General features: G+C 48.6%; 4 protein-coding genes across 4 annotated transcripts; 3 read left to right on the forward strand and 1 right to left on the reverse strand.

Annotated features, from left to right (window-relative positions):
• Positions 1–787: 787 nt before the first annotated feature.
• Positions 788–4,022, forward strand: BDR25DRAFT_321997 (uncharacterized protein; the record flags this gene model as incomplete). Its single annotated transcript, XM_033692004.1, has 2 exons — positions 788–2,732; positions 3,958–4,022. 2 exons carry the CDS (start codon positions 788–790, stop codon positions 4,020–4,022), a joined length of 2,010 nt encoding a protein of 669 aa, XP_033553412.1.
• Positions 4,023–8,185: 4,163 nt separating this feature from the next.
• BDR25DRAFT_375541 (uncharacterized protein) lies at positions 8,186–9,908 on the forward strand (the record flags this gene model as incomplete). The annotated part of the gene is made up of 6 exons (XM_033697392.1): positions 8,186–8,386; positions 8,635–9,106; positions 9,170–9,264; positions 9,317–9,367; positions 9,432–9,597; positions 9,664–9,908. The coding sequence occupies 6 exons, from the start codon at positions 8,186–8,188 to the stop codon at positions 9,906–9,908; spliced, it is 1,230 nt and encodes a 409-aa protein (XP_033553413.1).
• A 167-nt stretch (positions 9,909–10,075) lies between these two features.
• BDR25DRAFT_349650 (uncharacterized protein) lies at positions 10,076–12,040 on the reverse strand (the record flags this gene model as incomplete). The annotated part of the gene is made up of 12 exons (XM_033694580.1): positions 10,076–10,303; positions 10,347–10,364; positions 10,392–10,412; positions 10,457–10,653; positions 10,712–10,872; positions 10,929–10,955; positions 11,117–11,242; positions 11,299–11,387; positions 11,611–11,691; positions 11,719–11,783; positions 11,828–11,862; positions 11,919–12,040. The coding sequence occupies 12 exons, from the start codon at positions 12,038–12,040 to the stop codon at positions 10,076–10,078; spliced, it is 1,170 nt and encodes a 389-aa protein (XP_033553414.1).
• Positions 12,041–14,582: 2,542 nt separating this feature from the next.
• Positions 14,583–17,282, forward strand: BDR25DRAFT_277817 (uncharacterized protein). The gene is made up of 2 exons (XM_033687634.1): positions 14,583–14,829; positions 14,885–17,282. The coding sequence occupies exons 1-2, from the start codon at positions 14,640–14,642 to the stop codon at positions 17,167–17,169; spliced, it is 2,475 nt and encodes an 824-aa protein (XP_033553415.1). The 5' UTR covers positions 14,583–14,639; the 3' UTR covers positions 17,170–17,282.
• The last annotated feature ends 526 nt before the right edge of the window (positions 17,283–17,808 follow it).

Raw genomic sequence — 17,808 nt, forward strand, 5'->3', positions numbered from 1 at the left:
CTACTATTGTTTCCAGCGGCCAACCCCAGCCTCTCAAACTTTCCTCTTCCAAGCCGCAAATCCCTCGGAGACTCCTCCAGCTTAAGGTACAGGCATGTTGAGATCGTGATACCTGACTGGGCCCCTCCTGTTCAACTTTTTCCACATCATCCATCAGCTTTTCTGTAGACTTTAGAGTGCTCAAAAAACTCCCATCACTCCGCTGTGGGACTCGGGTCCGGCCATTATGGCTCGCCAGACGCCTAATACGAGCCGGACTAATACCATCGACTCCCAAACCTCAGCTCCTTCACCGTCGCAACTCTACTCAGATCAATTCCGAGGCGGGACTGGCACGTACATCTCAAGCCTGAACAGCAGTCAGACCAGTCTGAACCGACAGGATGGTCAAGACGGCACAGTAGACCGCCCAGCTACAAGCGCAGCAGCCCGTACTCCAGGATCAGGAGTAGCACCATCACCAGCTCTGCCTCAGACGGCTGGGCTTTCTACTCCTTCAGGCTCCACATCTGGACTTTCTGGACTTGTCTGCAATGTACACCGGACAACAGGTCGCGAGCCCCATCCATTGGTAGGTGCGACAACCACAATTCTTGGGGACAAGCTATTCGTATTCGGTGGAAGGAGACTTTCCCGCACTAAGCCACAACTCACATCTGACCTCCATGAGCTTGACCTTGTCAAACGCCATTGGACGAAGATCGATGCCAAAGGCGACATACCTCCCCCGCGATACTTTCATAGTGTGTGCGCGTTAGGAGACACAAAGCTGGTTTGCTATGGAGGAATGTCTCCAGCGGGCCAGCAACCCAGCCAACCCACTCTTCCACAATCAAACTCTACAACAGACGCCCAACCAGAGGTAGTCGTTATGTCCGATGTCCACATTTATGACGTGCCCACTCGAACCTGGATGCACGTTCCGGCACTTGATTCGCCGCAAGGACGATATGCGCATTGCGCAACTATACTCCCTTCGTCGGCGGTGTTTTCTTCTTCAAGCGCGACCTTATCTGCCATAAGACACAATCCGTCCTCCACAAATCCGAACCAAGGCTCAATTGGTGTCCAGCTAGACGGCGAAGGAGGGGCGGAAATGGTGGTCGTGGGCGGTCAGGATAGCGCCAATCATTACATTGAGCAAATCAGCGTTTTCAATTTGAGAAGTCTGAAGTGGACGGCGACCAATACCTTAGGGAGGAGTTGCGGCGCATATAGGAGTGTAGTTGCCCCCCTAACCAAGGTTGATCCAAACAAAATTGGAGCAGGAAATCGAAATGGTAGTGATGCGAGATCTTCGGGCGAGCAAAACTCAGCGGCCAAAGATGGGGGAGCCTCAATGTTGATCTATTCAAACTATAATTTCTTGGATGTCAAACTAGAGTTACAGGTGAGGCATCCAGACGGGACACTATCGGAGAAGCCAATGCACGGGAACTTCTCCCCTCCTGGACTCCGATTCCCTAACGGTGGAGTCATTAACAACCACTTCGTTGTAAGTGGGACCTTTTTAACATCCTCGAAACAAGAGTACGCGCTCTGGGCTTTGGATCTGCGGACGTTAAGCTGGGGCCGAATTGAAGCTGGAGGAAGCATTTTCAGCCAAGGCAGTTGGAACCGGGGCGTGTTATGGAACCGGAGGAACTGCTTCGTAATTTTGGGCAACCGAAAAAGGAGTCTTGTGGAGGACTACAACCATCGACGCATCAATTTCTCAAACATATGCGTGGTCGAGTTGGAGGCTTTTGGATTATACGACAACCCCCGCAAGGTCGCTCCAAATGCAGCGTACACATCTGTCAGTGCGCCTCGACAAAACGACCGGCTCGATTTGAAAGCTGGAGGTCGAAATCTCTCTTCTGCTGCAACAGATTTGGGCCAGCTGGCACTCGGTATGCGTGAGCTCACAGATATGGACTTTCTTGCCATCAACGGCGAACGCATTCCCGTCAATTCTCATCTCATTGCTCGGCGCTGGGGCCCATTTTTCAACCAGTTACTTCGTGAGAGCACCACAACTCATGAAAACGGCGACACAGCAACTCTTCGTCCCTCAACTGTCACACATCCTTCCCGCAACTCAAGCATCACCATAACGCCTTCAATCAAGACAAACTACTCGACTGCCACAACTCTCACCAACAACACTGCCATAACCTCTGACCCCACGATATCCTCATCAACATCATATTCTTCCATCAACCCGCCTGAGCCTTCAGTTCAACCTCCATCACTTCGACCTAGAACACTATACTTGCCGCATACCCATCTAACTCTCCAGGCCCTCATCCACTTTCTCTATACTTCATCGCTTCCGCCTCAAAACACAAACCTTTGCTCTCCGCAGATCTTGTGTTCTCTTTTACAACTCGCACGACCTTACCATATCGATGGACTCCTTGAAGCGATTATTGAACGGTTACACGTGCTGCTTGATAATAGAAACACAGCTGCTATATTTAACGCAGCAGCAATGGCAGCAGGGGGTGGCTCCGGCGTGGCATCTTTGGGTGTAAATGGTGTCGCACCAGATGGCACTAACGACGGATTGTTGAATCCTTCCGGGCCGTCGAACTCCAACAACATTCCAGATAACGCTATACGGTCCCTTGACCCCGGCCTTCGAGCCCTCCGAATCAACACTGATGTCAATGCAAGTGAAAATTCAAGCGGCCGAGATGACGAGGTCAGTTCCGCGACTTCGACCTCGACATCGGCATCGGCATCCGACAGTGGGCTTGGTGATGGAAGTGGCGTTGGAATTGAAAGAGAGATTTGGGGAGGCGAGGTAAGCGCCGTTGTAGGACTACAGAAACGTGGCCTAAGAGGTTTGATGGAGGGGCGGAGGATTCGGGAGATGGGCAGAGGTTCCTCAAGGACCCGAGAAGACGGATCAGGTTCAGGGGATGGTGTTGGACTAGGATTACTGGGCTCTGGGACTTGATGTAACCCAAATCATCAAAATACCGGAATTGGAAAGACGAGCATGCTGGCAACATCATTCATCGGCGGTTTGGAGTATGTGGCGTTTTTTCGCTTTTGGTAAGTGACTTCTTGGATGAGCGATTTATGTTGATTTGGAGTCATGTACGGCGGATGTGGATGAGATATCACGCGGAATGGGTTTGCACGCTTTCGAAGACAATATGCATTGGACGGAGAATACCGGACTGGTCTCGCATTTACTACCCTTCTCCTTCTCAATTTGGATACTCTCATTCGTTGGACTTTCCCCCCTCTTTCATTCTCTTTTGGAAGAGATGGTTGAATTATAGGTGCTGGATGATGGTGTCATATAGCTTCCTGACTTTCCTCTTGTCCACTTCTCCATACAATTTGTTTTGTCATTTAGGGAATTTTTGTAGGCAATAGATGAGAGTTTTCACAGATGAAATGCTGTTCGGAAATTGAATAGATCACTTCTCACACCTATTGTTAAGTGCATATGCGCCTTTCCCTTTCTAATTTCGGTATCCTTGTGTCCATTTTTAGTGTCATTTATTGTCCTGAACACTCTTGCCATTGCATCCGCTCTGTACCTTCGATTCTACTCGGGTCTTCGACATCGACTTGGAGTATCGAGCTTCTCTGTATACTTCTCATACTAGAGAAATCTCCTATTGGATCACGAACCCTCGAAACGAATGCATAGTACACCTTCAGTGAGGTTGCCTCTGAGTGGCCCATGACGATGACATGTTATTCAGCCACTCCCCCAGAGTATACTTTCTTCTTCAGCCAAACTCAACGCCTACTTCATCGTCTCGAAAATTCGGGACTATTCGTACCCGCACCTGCCGGCCGTAACACCGCAGGCTTCGGAGCCCTCATATCTCCTGCAAATCCACCCTGCCCCAGCCTGTCAGCCTTTTGTACGTACTCATTTTCATTCGCATACGAATTGCGCTTCCCCATCTCGGCCGCCCGATTCACCTGCGTGATGATCTGTTCCCGCAGCCTCCTGTTCTCGGCCTCGCGTCGCTCTTTCTTTTTCTGACTGTGTCGGCACACGAGGGCGATGATTATGATTTTGATAATGATGACGATGGCGATGGCGCATATTATGGCGGTTCGATGAGCGTCACAGGAGTTGGAGTAGGAGCATTGGCTGTAGTAGCTGCGTTTTGTGAGGGAGAGGAAGGTTGGGAGGGTTGGTGCCATCGTGTGTTGAGGTTTGGGGTCGAGTGATGTTGGTGGTGCAGTGAGATTGATATCGAAGTGATGGTTTGGTAGGTCTTTATTTGAAGTCTGCTGTCAAAGCACCAAATATATCAAGATATATTTGATAGTAGACCGAAAAAACTCCCAATCGTAAAGCGTTGGAATTAACAAGCGTAGTGATACAATGAGCTGTACGCTGGCCTTCCAACGCCTTTTATCAAACCATCACGCCTCTTTGAAAAATCCCAAACTCCTCCCCCTTCCTCGATCCTTCCATCCTTCCATAACACACGAAGCCATGACTGTGCCTTGCTCATGCCTTGCTGTGTGCCAAAAAATCCTTTACCATACCACTCGCTACAATTCGCTAGGCCAAGTCTCACTTCGGAGAGTTGCACAGCCTCTAAAACTGTCAGAGTGCCTCGCCAAAAATCGCACGGACGGCAATCCTCAGGAGTGAACGCCTGACAGCAGCCAATTAGATCATTTTACGAGATGAATCGGCAGGCGAAGATCATGCGGCACGATTGTGGCGTCTTTTTGCTGCGGAAAGTGGAACGCGTGAGGTGGTAGAAGACGAGGACGGTGGTGAGGCTGAAAGGTTTCGGAATTCGGCAAAGGCAGGGATTGGATGGTTTTCAGCATTCATCACTTGCAGATGATGGATTTATTGTTCGAAAGATGCATTTTTGAAACGGAGAATTTCTGCTCCCACTGCTTGAGCGACAATAGGTTAAGATCCAGCTGCTTCAAAATGTTAAGGCATTAACACAACTTCTGTACCTGTTCCATCGCAAGATCAAAGAAATTTTTTGACAGACATCCGAGGACTTCTTGAATCCCCCTAAACAATAAAACCCGCTCTGTTTTGGAGTGCCAAGTAGCATGCGCCTTGAACGGAGACCTCAGTGGCGTGTATCTTCGCCACGTCGTGTGTGATGCCTATTACGCCGCCTTCTGATAAATAGCTGAGGGCGGCTGTAGAATTTACAGCCCATTTCTGGAAGAGGCGTTCGAAATGAAGATTGCGCGCGACTCGTTAAGCGACCGGTGAAGTCCTTGGGAGTGTTGTAGTCTGATTGGAACTGGCTGGGATGCAAAGCTGGGGGGTATGTAGAGTATTGGCTTGGGAATGTCGTGTACCAGGCCCATTCGGTTGACTAATGCTGCAGGCAATGCATCCGGAATGGTGGGTTGTTGGGATGGAAATGCAGGAGGAGGATCTAACAGTGAAGAACTTCAACGACCAGGCCTGGTAAGATACTATAAAAAGGCGACGGAAATATGCAGGTGTTCTTGGGTTGCCGGAGAAAATGAGAGAGGAGGCTTGTGTGCTGGAAATCAGGCATGTACGCTGGAAAGTAGACATCTGTGGTGAAATTAGAGAGCTAAAGATGTATGCCTTACATTCGTATTCGTGATAGTAAGGTAGAATAGGGCGCCAGAGTAGTGGATAAAGAATGTCGTGTGACTATGGGTAGTAGGGTTGACTCTGAGAATCTAAGGCATATCTCGCGCGCTGTTCGCTCTATAGTAAAAATTATCGGTAACGGTCATGCTGGGGTTATGGGCCGCCCCGCAATGCCAGTCTCGAAGACATACTGACGAAAGCAAGAGTGGAGGCGTCCTAAAAGGCTCCCTAGCCAACCAGAATGCCTTACCAGGTTATCCAAAGCCAGGATAACCGAAGCATCTACCTCTAATTCGACTTCGCAGTTTAATTTAGGACTTGTATCCGCTTTGAATCCAGGCTTTGTTGCCTCAAATCTAAAATTTACTAGCATGATAGTATTCACTACTATTGGTAGACGGGAGAAAAGATACAGACAAGACGCTGCTAGAACAGGAATAATATTATTATACAGGAATCGAGTTTGTTGTCATGCTCCGAAATTGTTGGATAGATGATCTCCAGTGGACTACTTCCGTATTAAGCAAGACATCGATGCGACACCGCGAGCCATTCTAGGCAACCACGAGGAAACCCGCCAGGGCGAAGGTGAAAATACACTGTCAGAGAGTTCTGAAACCGGAGACTCTAGGGAAGTGGTGCCGTGACAGCGTTGGGTGGAAGGATACAACTTAACTGGAGGCAGCGCTGCCCGCATGCACAATACCTGAGTCGGCATGTTTTGACTTGGAGTCAAAATAGGTGGGCTAAGCGCCAGGGAATTTCGAAGGCTGCCTATCGTGTACCTAGGTACAGCTAGTAAGTGCCTGTCAGATTCCGCCGGGACGATAGACGAAACGAAGTTGGTATCTTCGTCGCGAGAGTTAAGTAAAGGTTATCGAGATTGGCAGTAATATTACTTGTAGTGTTGAGGGGCAACAGGCTACGTCAACAGACACTCCAGTGGCTTGATTACTTGCAGGATGCATGGGTGCTTCATAGTTTAAGGTCGAATGCACTACAACTGACTCTGTATCTCCTCCTGTTGCTTGATAGGCTGTCACACTGTGTCGTTGGATCAAGCAGTGGGGTAACACTGATCGGTCAGCGATCAAGGGACTCAATCGAACACTGAGAAGGTTTGCAAAGCAAGGTCAATCCAGGGTAACCGCGTATCTTCCGAATGGCGACAGAAACCCAAAAGCCGTTAGCCATTTAAGGTTTCACTCTCGCACCGTTAGCGGATGGATAACGTGTGCCGTGGAGATCTTACCGCATTTTGCCTGGTTGGGAAGAGAAATCGTACGATATGTTTCTAAGGGCCTTTTGCGTGACAATAGTCGAAGGAGAACGAAAAGATTGTTGTCTTGGATTGGGATAAAAGAAAGAGCCTCGACCATTAACAGAAGGATTATCTCGCAATTGTACCCAGCAGTGCCGGGAGATTCGGCAAGCTTGGCCGTGAAAACACTATCAAAGTATAATTGGGCTGTGAAACAGCGCAAAGGTCGAGCTCCGCAATATACTGGCGAAGATTAAGGCTCGGGTAGAAGTATTCCATCAAGAGGGAGATTTCCCAGAATTTAGCCGTCAGCTTCTCTCGGATGCTGAGGTGCTCAAAACGGTGACGAAGTTGGGAGGGATTGGGAATGTATCGTGTGGCAGAGTTTGACGGGAGCTGTCAAAGGGACTCGCATCCGTGGCATGAGTCGTGGCGAATGTCACAGACCTGCAGGGTGCACTTGACTAACAGTCATTTTTGAGTTTGTGAGTAGTGCTGACGAAAACGACTCTCCCTGGAATTCGCCCTTGGCTGAGATCAGGGGCCGAGCGGATGCGCTCCAGGGATCTATCCATATTGCTGAAATCTCTTAGCGCCACCAACGCTCCAATACCGTCGGCGCCAACCTCATGAAGCGCCGGTTACTTCCCTCCGCCGTCCAGGCGTGTCGGTCATAGCCTGTGGATGTTATATGTGACTGCTGTGTGACAAGGCATGGAAGCCATGTGCGAGCACGATGTAAACCAAACAGTGAAGGGGGCTCACATCAACCTTTATCCGTACTGTCAGGGCGCCTCTTTCCATTGCCGAAGCCAATCGCTCAGCCCAGTCAGCCTGCACCTCTCGGCAGAATTCCACAGGGCAAGACTGCATTTTGTTTGGGAGTTTGAGCCATCGGTGATAACAGTCTCAAAGTTCTGCCTAGAACGGCGCGCTGCATTGTCACGAACAAATTGAGTTTATGATCTTTCTAGACTCTATAAAACCCACACAGGACCAGGCAGATCAAACGGGCTTCTTGACACCAGCTGCGGGCTACTGGCGACCCACATATGTCCGAAGATCTAGTCAATCAAGGCTGGCCTTGAGGGAATCAGCCAGCGATGGGATGCCAGCTCGGAACAGTTGCGGTTAACCGTGATTGGGCCGTCGTTGGGTGAAAGACGGAATCAGTGGACAACCCGCTTCAGGACATAATCTATACTTGGTTCATAATAATCCCATTGCCCAGGACCGTCCCCATCCTCAATTTCTCACCTCTTGCTCTGTCCCCTACGCTTTGCAAACCCGCACGTTGCGCGCCCTATGCCTCGTCTTCTTCCTCCCTCTGGCTATCCTTCGTCATCCCAGAGATGCGAAACATTCCTCCCGATGTCTTGTTATCGTGGCCCACGCCCAACTACCAGGATCCTGCGACGCGGGGGAATGCGCTGATAATCGTGAATGCAGTTTTCATCTCCTTGGTCATGCTAGTCGTGTCGTTAAGGATATACACACGCCTGGCTATCAAGAGATGGTTTGGATCTGACGACGTTTTTATCATGCTAGCGCTGGTAAGTAAAATTCTACTTATGGGAAACTGTGGGATGCGCTTTGTAGGAACTTTCTCTTTTCCCGCCCCCATTGGCCTTTCTTTCCAAGCTACTAGTCTTCTCTGTGGAACGCAATTGAACGTTGACTTTGCATTCTTATCACTTTCTGCCTTTGCCGTTAGAGTCTCCGTAAAGAGTTTGAAGGAATATCTGCCTCTCCGCTGGTTCTTCGTTGGGCGCTGGCCGCGAACACTTCTAACAACCTCCAGATATTTTCGATCGCCCTTACAGTGATCGTTATATTAGCCAACCAAGTGTATGGCTGGAACAGGCATATATACGACGTTCCCTTCACTAAAATCGCCGCAACATTACAAATCGCAATGGCCGCAAAAGTAATCTTTACAGCGGCGGCAACCTTCACTCGGCTCTCCCTCCTCTGTTTTTACTACCGGCTAGTCCACGACTCTAGCAAGAAGATTTTTACCTGGGCTGTTCATGCCAACGTTGCTTTCCAAGTTGCTATTTTCATCAGCTTCGTGTGCCTTAGTATATTCCAATGTAACCCTGTGCGCAACTACTGGATCTTTGGGGCGCCTGCGAATACATGTTTAGACGAAGGGAAAGTAACGCTGGCTGCAGGAATAATCAATTGTGTCGCGGATGTCTTCTGCACCCTGCTGCCTATCCCCATGGTCATAAGTCTACAAATGCCACGGAGACAGCGCATGGCTGTAATAGGTAAATCATCTTTCCTGTAAAAGATTTCCATGTATTCACGTAGCTAATTCCTTGCCAACACAGTGCTTTTCAGCCTTGGGTTCATCGTTACCGTCGCTGGTATTGTTAGGACATGGTACATCTACAAGAGTTTAATTGCTGAGTACGATGAAACTTGGGTTCGTCTTCAGCCAAGATGTATCAAACCTCCTCGACTAATATCCCCATCAGTATGCATTTCCACTTTGGATAGCTGCCGCAGTAGAGATAGATTTGGGTGTAGTGAGTCTCTCCCCCCAGGCTTCCCACTCCTCAACATCTAACGAAACTGATCTATTTTTTGCAGATCTGCGCATCAGCCCCTGTGCTTCGACCTCTACTTTCCAAGTTACCCTGGTCCTTATCCATCACATCATCCAGGTTTTCAAGAAGGACCTCTGTGTCAGGGAACTTCATACCGAGAAATTCCTCAAACAAATACCGCTCTGGAACCACCCTTCAAGGGAATTTGAGTAGCCACTGCAAGTCCGCTATGGACTCCAAGAGAAGATCAGAACCGATTATGGAGGACCTTGAAGCCGAACGAAAAGGAGAGCATGAATATGAATTGAGGCAATGGGATGACGTCGAGCGGGGTGTCAGGAACGACGAGGACAGCGTTGGAGAGAGCCAGGTGGCTATATGGAGCAACGTGGACGGGGACCAGGACCGTTCAAGAGGGTTTAGGATAAACCAAACTGCGCCGCTTGATCCCGAGGCTTCCGACTTACATCTTGAGACTGTGAGCATACGAAGTTTGGATGCTGTAGGCATAGCGCGATAACCTCATACCCAAACAATATACCCCAACAGCATTTCCCAATCACAGAAGCCTCGTCAGAAGAAATTACTTCAATTAGTGCTCATGGGTGGATATTTGTGGGAGAGGGTTCTAGTTCTGGGCTCCATGAGCGGTCGGGGAAATCATAAGCTTCCTTCTCATCCATGTCGCTATTGATTGGTCTGGGAAGGTGGAAAAACCATGTACCCGGTCATTGCTTGGTTCTTTAACACCTGGCCTGCAGAATCTATGACTGTTGTATCGCCAGTCGGTGTCGACCCAATCCAGAGCGGTGAGCAAATGGGTCCCCAGTGGCTACCTAATTGTCCAGCCAACGTTTCGCAGATCTTTTGTGATGTCTGGTCCGTAACGGCAAAGTTGGGCTCCGTCGAATTGATCTGTTGTCTCATCAAAGAATTGCAAATAACCTTGTTGATAAACCAGTGTATAGTCAACCAGCTAGGTCGGGTTGAATCGATTGGTGACTTCAGTAAAGACGTTGTTGTACTGCGTCCAAAGTGTGGAGTTGTACATTATCTCTTTGGCTTGACCAAGCCCGTCTTGACACTTATCCAAAAAGGGAATTTGTAGATGCATGCTTTGAGAATGGAGCTGAAACGAACGTCGTTGCCTGCCATACTAATCAGCCCAATGAGAACTATACATGGCTTTATTGCACCTGGCTGTAATTGGAAGTGCTGTGATTGTCGTATCACCCGTAAGGGTTTCGGCTTCTGGCCACCCCGTCCTTAAGGACATTTCATGTTGTCGTATTGTTGTAATTTAAAAGGGTAATGCATCGGTACCGCGCATGCACGTAGAATTATCGTCATATGGCCCACTAGCTCCAGAGCCGGCTGCAAACGAGTCACCGAGACCGGTCCACTTCTTGATTATTTTAGAGGGGAAGACAGCTTGTCTAAATTTCCATATGTAGAGTTTGAATAACGAAGCTGTTAGATGGGCTCTTATGTTAAATGTAGGCAATATGACATTGTCGATTTAGCGTATGCAAAAATCGACAGAATTCTTACCGCGCTGCGAGATTTCCTATAACAACAACACAACTTAAATCTATAAGAGCCCTAAGGTATTATCTCCCCAATACGTAGAATCGTTTACTGCCTTTGTTTTAAATTTATATTGTGTAGCTGCCAAGATATAAGAGGGTTGTTATTCTACTCTTCTAAAGTTTTAGAGGACTCGCTTACGGATCAGTATTATGCCCTGCAAAACGCTGGTTACGGTCGAATTTTTCAGGAGAACAGCCGTGAAAAGGTACAGCATTACTAAAACAAGAGATATACTTATGCAACTCAGCACTCCTCAGCAGCGAACTGCATTGTTTCTTTCTCGTATTTTTGCTTTTAGTGACACCTTCTTAAGATTTAACTATCGTTTACTTTCCAGTTTCGTAGTTTGTTGTTGGTCCGTTTTACCTGCCAAGGGCTTAGCAGTGCAAGACGTGCGCAGAACTTCCAGCTATTGGTTGAAATTCTGACCATAACTAGGTTTTTGCAAGGCACAACAATAGTCTTTGCATGCAAAATTTTACAAATATGCTCTTTACAGCAGCATCTTCTTCTAATATGGAATACAGATGTTAATATTATATAGAAAAGATCCTATAGAGCTAGGGGCATTCTTTTTATTAAGAAATATATTTGCGTTGCTGAGATATTAAAGAAAATAAATCAGGGGAAACGGAAGTCTGGTAAAGCGTGAACAATTCTGTCGATTTTTGCGCTAAACTAGTGCCGTATTTGCCTCGCTTAGAATTCCGTAACTTCAAGCGTCAATCGCTCACCCAGACGGATGTAAATACTAACTGCCAGATGATATCCTCGTAGAATGCGACCACAGTGTAGTCAAGCCATTCTATGACCACCGAAGAGCGCCCAGTTCATGATTAATGTTAACACCAATCGCCACAGCCCCACCGGCCCCTGTTTGGAGGCTGTGTTCCTGTCAAGGCTGCATTGTACCCTCTCCGCTGCTTTCCCTTCTTCGAACATTGCACCCACTAGCTCCCTAAAGCAACCCATCTTGAGAATCACTCCCTGAGCGAGACAGGCCGTGATTTTACTTCTGCTTCGCAATGAGAATATGGAATGCGTACATGATCGCGCGAACATGGTGCAATATAGTCGTTTAGTTAGGCATGCATAGACTAATAATTCAAAGGCTCACCGACGGTTGGGACATTCGCATGATGAATGAAGTTTCATACTCAGAAGTGAGTAGCGCGAGATATTCAAATTACACTTTCAATTCATAAATGACTAGAAAAAGCCGCTTGTTGCGCCCTACCTGGAACAATCCCCGCTGCAGGAATGGGCAAGATCTTCCGTCTCAACACACAACAAGATACGACAAGCACCACGACGAGGTCATCGTTCAAATAGTACCCCTTTCTCAAGCACAACGGATGCAGATTTTATATGGACAAAGTATGTACACGACTACCATTGGCATTGGTAATCCGCAGGTGCTATTTCGAGCCGAAGTTGACACAAGTTGGGGTCCACTATTTGTGCCATTGATATACTGCACGGATAACCCCTGTTGGATGCATTGGGAGCACATGTACAATCCGCTCAACTCTTTAACTTCTCGTGCCAACCTCACTAGATACCAAGTGACATACACTGGCCAGGCCTACGGCCTCTGGACATGGGGAAAGGAGACGTAGGAAAGTGTTACATATTGGTGGCCGAATTCACTTGAACGGGGCGACCTTTACGATACGGTTCTCGGCCTTGCGCTTCGCGATATCGAGGATGACGATACTACGCTTCACTTACCGAGCTTGTTTCAGGGCGTCCTGGATCAGGGGTTACTAGATGATGACTTGTTTACGCTTCGAATGTCGAGAAAGGATGAGGAAGGGGGGGAGCTTATATTAGGCGGTATTCCAGACTACATCGACAAGCATAAATTGGTAGACACTCCTCTTACACGAAACTATGATGGAGGAGACCCCCAGATGGCGCGGTTCTATCACGGCTAGGTTTCGAAGGCGTCTCGGTGCCTTGCGACGCGCGATCTCGTCTTCCGAACATAACTTTCGTATTGGGGCCGGACGGGCAGGAAGTCTCGCTGACATCGTTAGACTACGTTTTGGAAGTCTACAACAACGTGTTAAGCAGACTCGAATGTCTAGTCATGGTTGGCGGTTTGGAGAAAGAGGAGTTAAGTGGGTTCGTGCTGCTAGGTAGTCTATTCTTGGATGGCTTGTATAGCGTGTGGGATGCGGGTAGGAAGACCGTTTCTTTCTCGAACTGCCCTAAGTGAGATGATACCTTAGGTCGTTCAAGATCTTATCCGAGCGCTCGATCGTTACGAACCCAGATACGGATAGACGCTGTCAAGCACGGCACATGAACACAGATGATGCAAGCCATCATGGAACGGACTTTAGCAAATGTACAGTGTGCACGATCCGGTGCGCGATCCGGCGCGCGACCCTGTCTCATTGTCCTATTATTGAATATCTCCTCGTACTTTTTTCCTTAGCCACTGCCAATGGGCACATCATCTCCAGAAATTGCGAAGCCTTGACAAACCACACTTCGCATCTCGTCAAGAGCTCGGTATAAATTGTCATCGAACTACCAAGCAGCAAAAGACTAAGTATTCATTCCTCCTCTGCACTAACAACTGCTTCGTGGTAGAGCTCTCCTTGAAGCCACCCGTCGCAGCATCGCCACGCCAATCAACTCTTCTTTGAATTTGCGCCATCTGCAGATCTTGCGTTCAAATCCTGTGTCACAGAAACTAGCCCCTAGCCTAATTATCCTTTTGATTGGGTTTCGGACTGAGGTTGACATTGGTTTGGCGTGGGCAAGGCTGGTTTCCTGGACTCGGGCCTAAAGCTTTGATATCTACCTCTCGTCCGCCCCTCTTGCTTCCACACACTATTTCGCTTCAAAAGCACTAATAACTTTCTACCAATTACGGTATCACATTGCGTTCCCGTTCTTAGTCGGCCTTGACTACATGCATGTACTTTGTCGTCCTATGATGAATGAAGACTGGTCTTTGTCTAACAACTAGCCTAAGATCATTTCTTCCTTTAATCCTAGCCATCCCACAACTAAGTGCGATAGTTTTTATTGCACGATTTACAGCGAGCCTGGATTCACGATACAGGTGGTAGTGTTAGGATATCGGGCGATCTGGGAATTGATCAGATGGATGATATGGGGGAGAGTAATATTGTTCCTGTGCGAATGCGGCGTTCCATCTGCCTTAGGATCAGGCTGAGGGAGAAATATGGGGGGTTTGCGGTTTCTTATTATTGTCTTCCCTCTCTACTCCAGTACGTCAATCTTCTGCTTCGCAAGGCTCTCTCGATATTGGCCTTCTACGACGTCCTCGTGTTCTGTAAAACCATGAAATATATCTCATGCCCTTTTTAATATGGTTTTAAATTAATATAGCGAAGTTATCAGTGTCTAGAGAAGGCCGGGGTGAAGTTGAGGTTCACATGATAAAACCAAATTGTTTCCAGCCACCAGCCTGAAGTTGCGTTGTGCTTGGCTGAGCTCATCCACTCTCCATCAACCCTTCTCACGCAGTCAGCAGACATCTTGCTCCGCCACACTCTGACCTTCTCTGTCTAGTTGTATGAGCGCCCGTATCCAGATATGCGCCTTCAGCATGTTTTGCCTTAATGCCACCTAACTTCATATTCGCGCCACCATAAACTCTTTCTCTTCACAGTCAAGCGACATGGATGATTTGTTACCCTCGTACGAGAGCGCTATTGAACAGAATCCATGGGAGCTTGTTGCCAAATATCTCCCTTCAGACGACCTCTGTTCTGCTGCATTAGTCTGCCAGAAATGGTTCGAAATCTTCACACCTCGGCTTTGGGGTAACCCCGCTTCTCATTTTGGAGTCCAGAATGATACAGTATATGGTGCATCCTCTTCCCGAGTTTGAAGCTAAAGATGCGTATACTGATGATCTTGTAGTCGCCCTGACCCGCTTCAAACGCACATTATTCTGGTCTCGACTCTGTGTCCGAGAATTGACGCACACCCTTCACCTCCCTCCGGCCCATGCTGAAATCTATGGTGGCCCACACTGCGAGTGGCTTCGCGATTGCCTTGAGCGTCTCCCGAATCTTCAGTGCCTTATCGTGAATGGCCTACCATTCTTTGACCACGCCTCCTTACTTACCTTGCGCCACTCGAGTCTGTGGTGGAGGTCGAATCATCCCAGCGCATTCCCAGTCTTTGGTCTACGCCTATTGGACGCCTCAGGATGCTCGAATGCAACCTCTACCGGTCTCTCAGAGGCTCTAACGCACTTCCCAGATTTAGTTTCTCTAGATCTGTCTCGGACTATTGCGGCAAAAGATGAGACTGTGCTCAGCAAGCTCAAATTTCTGCGAAACCTGCGTGTCCTAAAACTGAGAGGCCTTGGACTTAGGGATTCGGATTTCTCCATTATTGCTATCTCCGTCGGCACCCGCGTTAGAAGTCTCGATGTTCGTGAAAATCATCTCACAGATGGCAGTGCCCGACTTCTTCTCAATCATTGCTTGAAGGAGACTAGCAACGATTTCCTAAGGCCTCGGTCGCCGCTTCCACCAGTCCGGCACAGTAGACCTCTTGGCGAGACTGATATCTTTGGGACCGAAGATCTTGACGCTCATCTACGGAAGAAGCTAACGCAGGGTTTCGTCGGCAGCCTTGCAATAGAAGAAGCTAGAGATGTGGGAGTCACACATTTATATCTTTCAAAGAATTCCGTGACGGTAGAGGGGTTTTCTGGCTTGCTAAGATCAAGAAGATTGCAAGTTTTGGACATTGGGACACCTCCTACTGTGTTGCAAAGGCCACAAAATTTACTAGAGGAAGAGGAAGAGGAGGATGAAGATCTTATTTTACCTGGCGTTGAGAAACTCACACCAGTCTTAGCTGAATACGCTGCCGAGAGGATGGTATACCTGAGAATCAACTACGCAGTTGTCACAGAAGATGCTCCAGTGGACAGAGTTCCTTCCCTACGAGCAGAGCTGGGCGGAGATCTGGCAAAGTATACGCCATCTGGTGCTCACGAACTCGAGGCCACCGAGCCACCGCAGCCCGAACTAGAGTCTACGGACAACGCCATTTACGAGCTCCCAGGCGATCTCGTGCGGCCAGTTGAGCTTCCTCTATCTTCGCCACTTACTGAAGCTACACAAACATCGCAAGAGAGCACTTCTTTAACTAAAGACGTTAGGGAATCAATGAAGGTAAAGCGCGCGAGGACTCCCACGATCGAGGTGACTCCAGAGAAGCGAGAAATCAAGAGAGGCCCAGCCTACGCTCCAGAGCCGGTGTGGAGCAAACTTCCACTCTCACCCGTAAGCCCGATACTGGATATTAGTGGGGGGCTATCTCCAATTGCCAATTTTATGGACGGGGCAACGCGAACATCTTCCGTGAGCAGTGACGAGGAACGGCAGACGATCACTAAGCCTCGACAGAACTCAACATATTACGTTGAAGACCGACGGGCACGCCTCGATCTACGACAAGCAAAAGAAAACCGGTTCCATCCTGGAATGATTCCAAAGGCCCATACTCTAGTCTTGACAGATGTACCAACAACCACTGAAAACCCGGAGATAGTTCGTCGTCTGATCCAGTTCATTAAAGATTGTGCTGAAGAAGCATACATTGCAAGACTCCGAGCGAAACACACGTATGCCCTACCGCCTGGAAGAAGTCGCACAATTGCTGAACGAGAGTACGCCCGAAGTTTATTCGCATTGCGTCGCATTGTGTTTGAGATGTCCCCGCCACAGGCGGCACCCAAAAAAATCTCAACAAGCTGGCGTCAATATCCTACGAAGTCATCGACCGAGGACGCGGACTCTGAAGCGTTTTGGGAAGCTGCCACTCATGACTTCTCCTTCTTTGGGGATGAAGAATGCGGCCTACCAAATGCTGAGCCGGGTCGCCACCTACCACTCACAGCTATGAGCGGCTTGATGTTAGCACCGCACCGACCGGCCCCTGCACCGAAGTCTCGTCAGCCCAACGACGATTTCAGACCTGTTTTTGACGTTGTCTCCGAGATTGCAAGATTCCGGAACGATAGGAAAGCTGTGTATCATGGGGCAATGCAGTATGGTGAACAAGATCCTTTCGTGGAGGACTACTGGCCTGGAGACATATCAGTTGTTAGAAAGCCTATCGACTCGGATCCAGGACACGTGGACTATTACGGAAATCGATACGAGTCGGGGTATTTGTATCGATGATGATGCCTAGCCGTTACGTGTTCGAGGGTAGGTTTATTTCATATCCGAATGAAAGCGTGGTAGGGCCTGTGCTCATGTACTGCGTCTTTTCACCTGACGCGGAACATAACAAGGGGGTAATTTAGGACAGAAATATGTACTCTGTTGGCCTTTTCCTCTAATTCTAGCAGGAGGATTAACAGATAGGTTCTACCCTGGCTATGTTCCACGTTATGTGATATCATGCTGTACCAAGATTGAGTTGTCAGTGGAGCTTGTTCAAGTAGGCGGGGTGCAGAGAGCAACTAGGAATGACGAGAGGCAACACTTTGGGGAAACATGGATGCCCCTGACAATGTCCTGGTGGTAAATTACTGCCTCTCAAGCTGCCCGGAATGGCCTGGGGTTAGTGGACACCGGCTTTACGGTGATTCGCAATGACTGGCAAATTGCTGAGGGATACGTGAAGTCCCAGGCTAGATTCGAACTGAGAATGAAGGCCGACTAATGGATCCTCCTGGCTTCCTCATTGCTTTTATCAAAACAATGGTCAGATTCGTCGCCCCCTCATGGACAGCTGCCACTTCCCACCCGGCTTTCGCGCTTGGCCTCTGTGCGCCAGCCAATGATATCTTTCTAATCCGATCAACGCCGGTGAGG

The sequence above is a fragment of the Lindgomyces ingoldianus genome, assembly GCF_010093535.1.
Source record: "Lindgomyces ingoldianus strain ATCC 200398 unplaced genomic scaffold BDR25scaffold_3, whole genome shotgun sequence".
Classification (NCBI taxonomy): Eukaryota; Fungi; Ascomycota; class Dothideomycetes; order Pleosporales; family Lindgomycetaceae; genus Lindgomyces; species Lindgomyces ingoldianus.

What these genes read in the sequence shown, in the direction of transcription:
- BDR25DRAFT_277817 (XM_033687634.1), top strand. Translation starts at nt 14,640, where the DNA reads ATGGATGATTTGTTACCCTCGTACGAGAGCGCTATTGAACAGAATCCA. An exon ending in CCAGAATGATACAGTATATG is followed by an intron (nt 14,830 to 14,884) that starts GTGCATCCTCTT and finishes ATGATCTTGTAG; the next exon opens with TCGCCCTGACCCGCTTCAAA.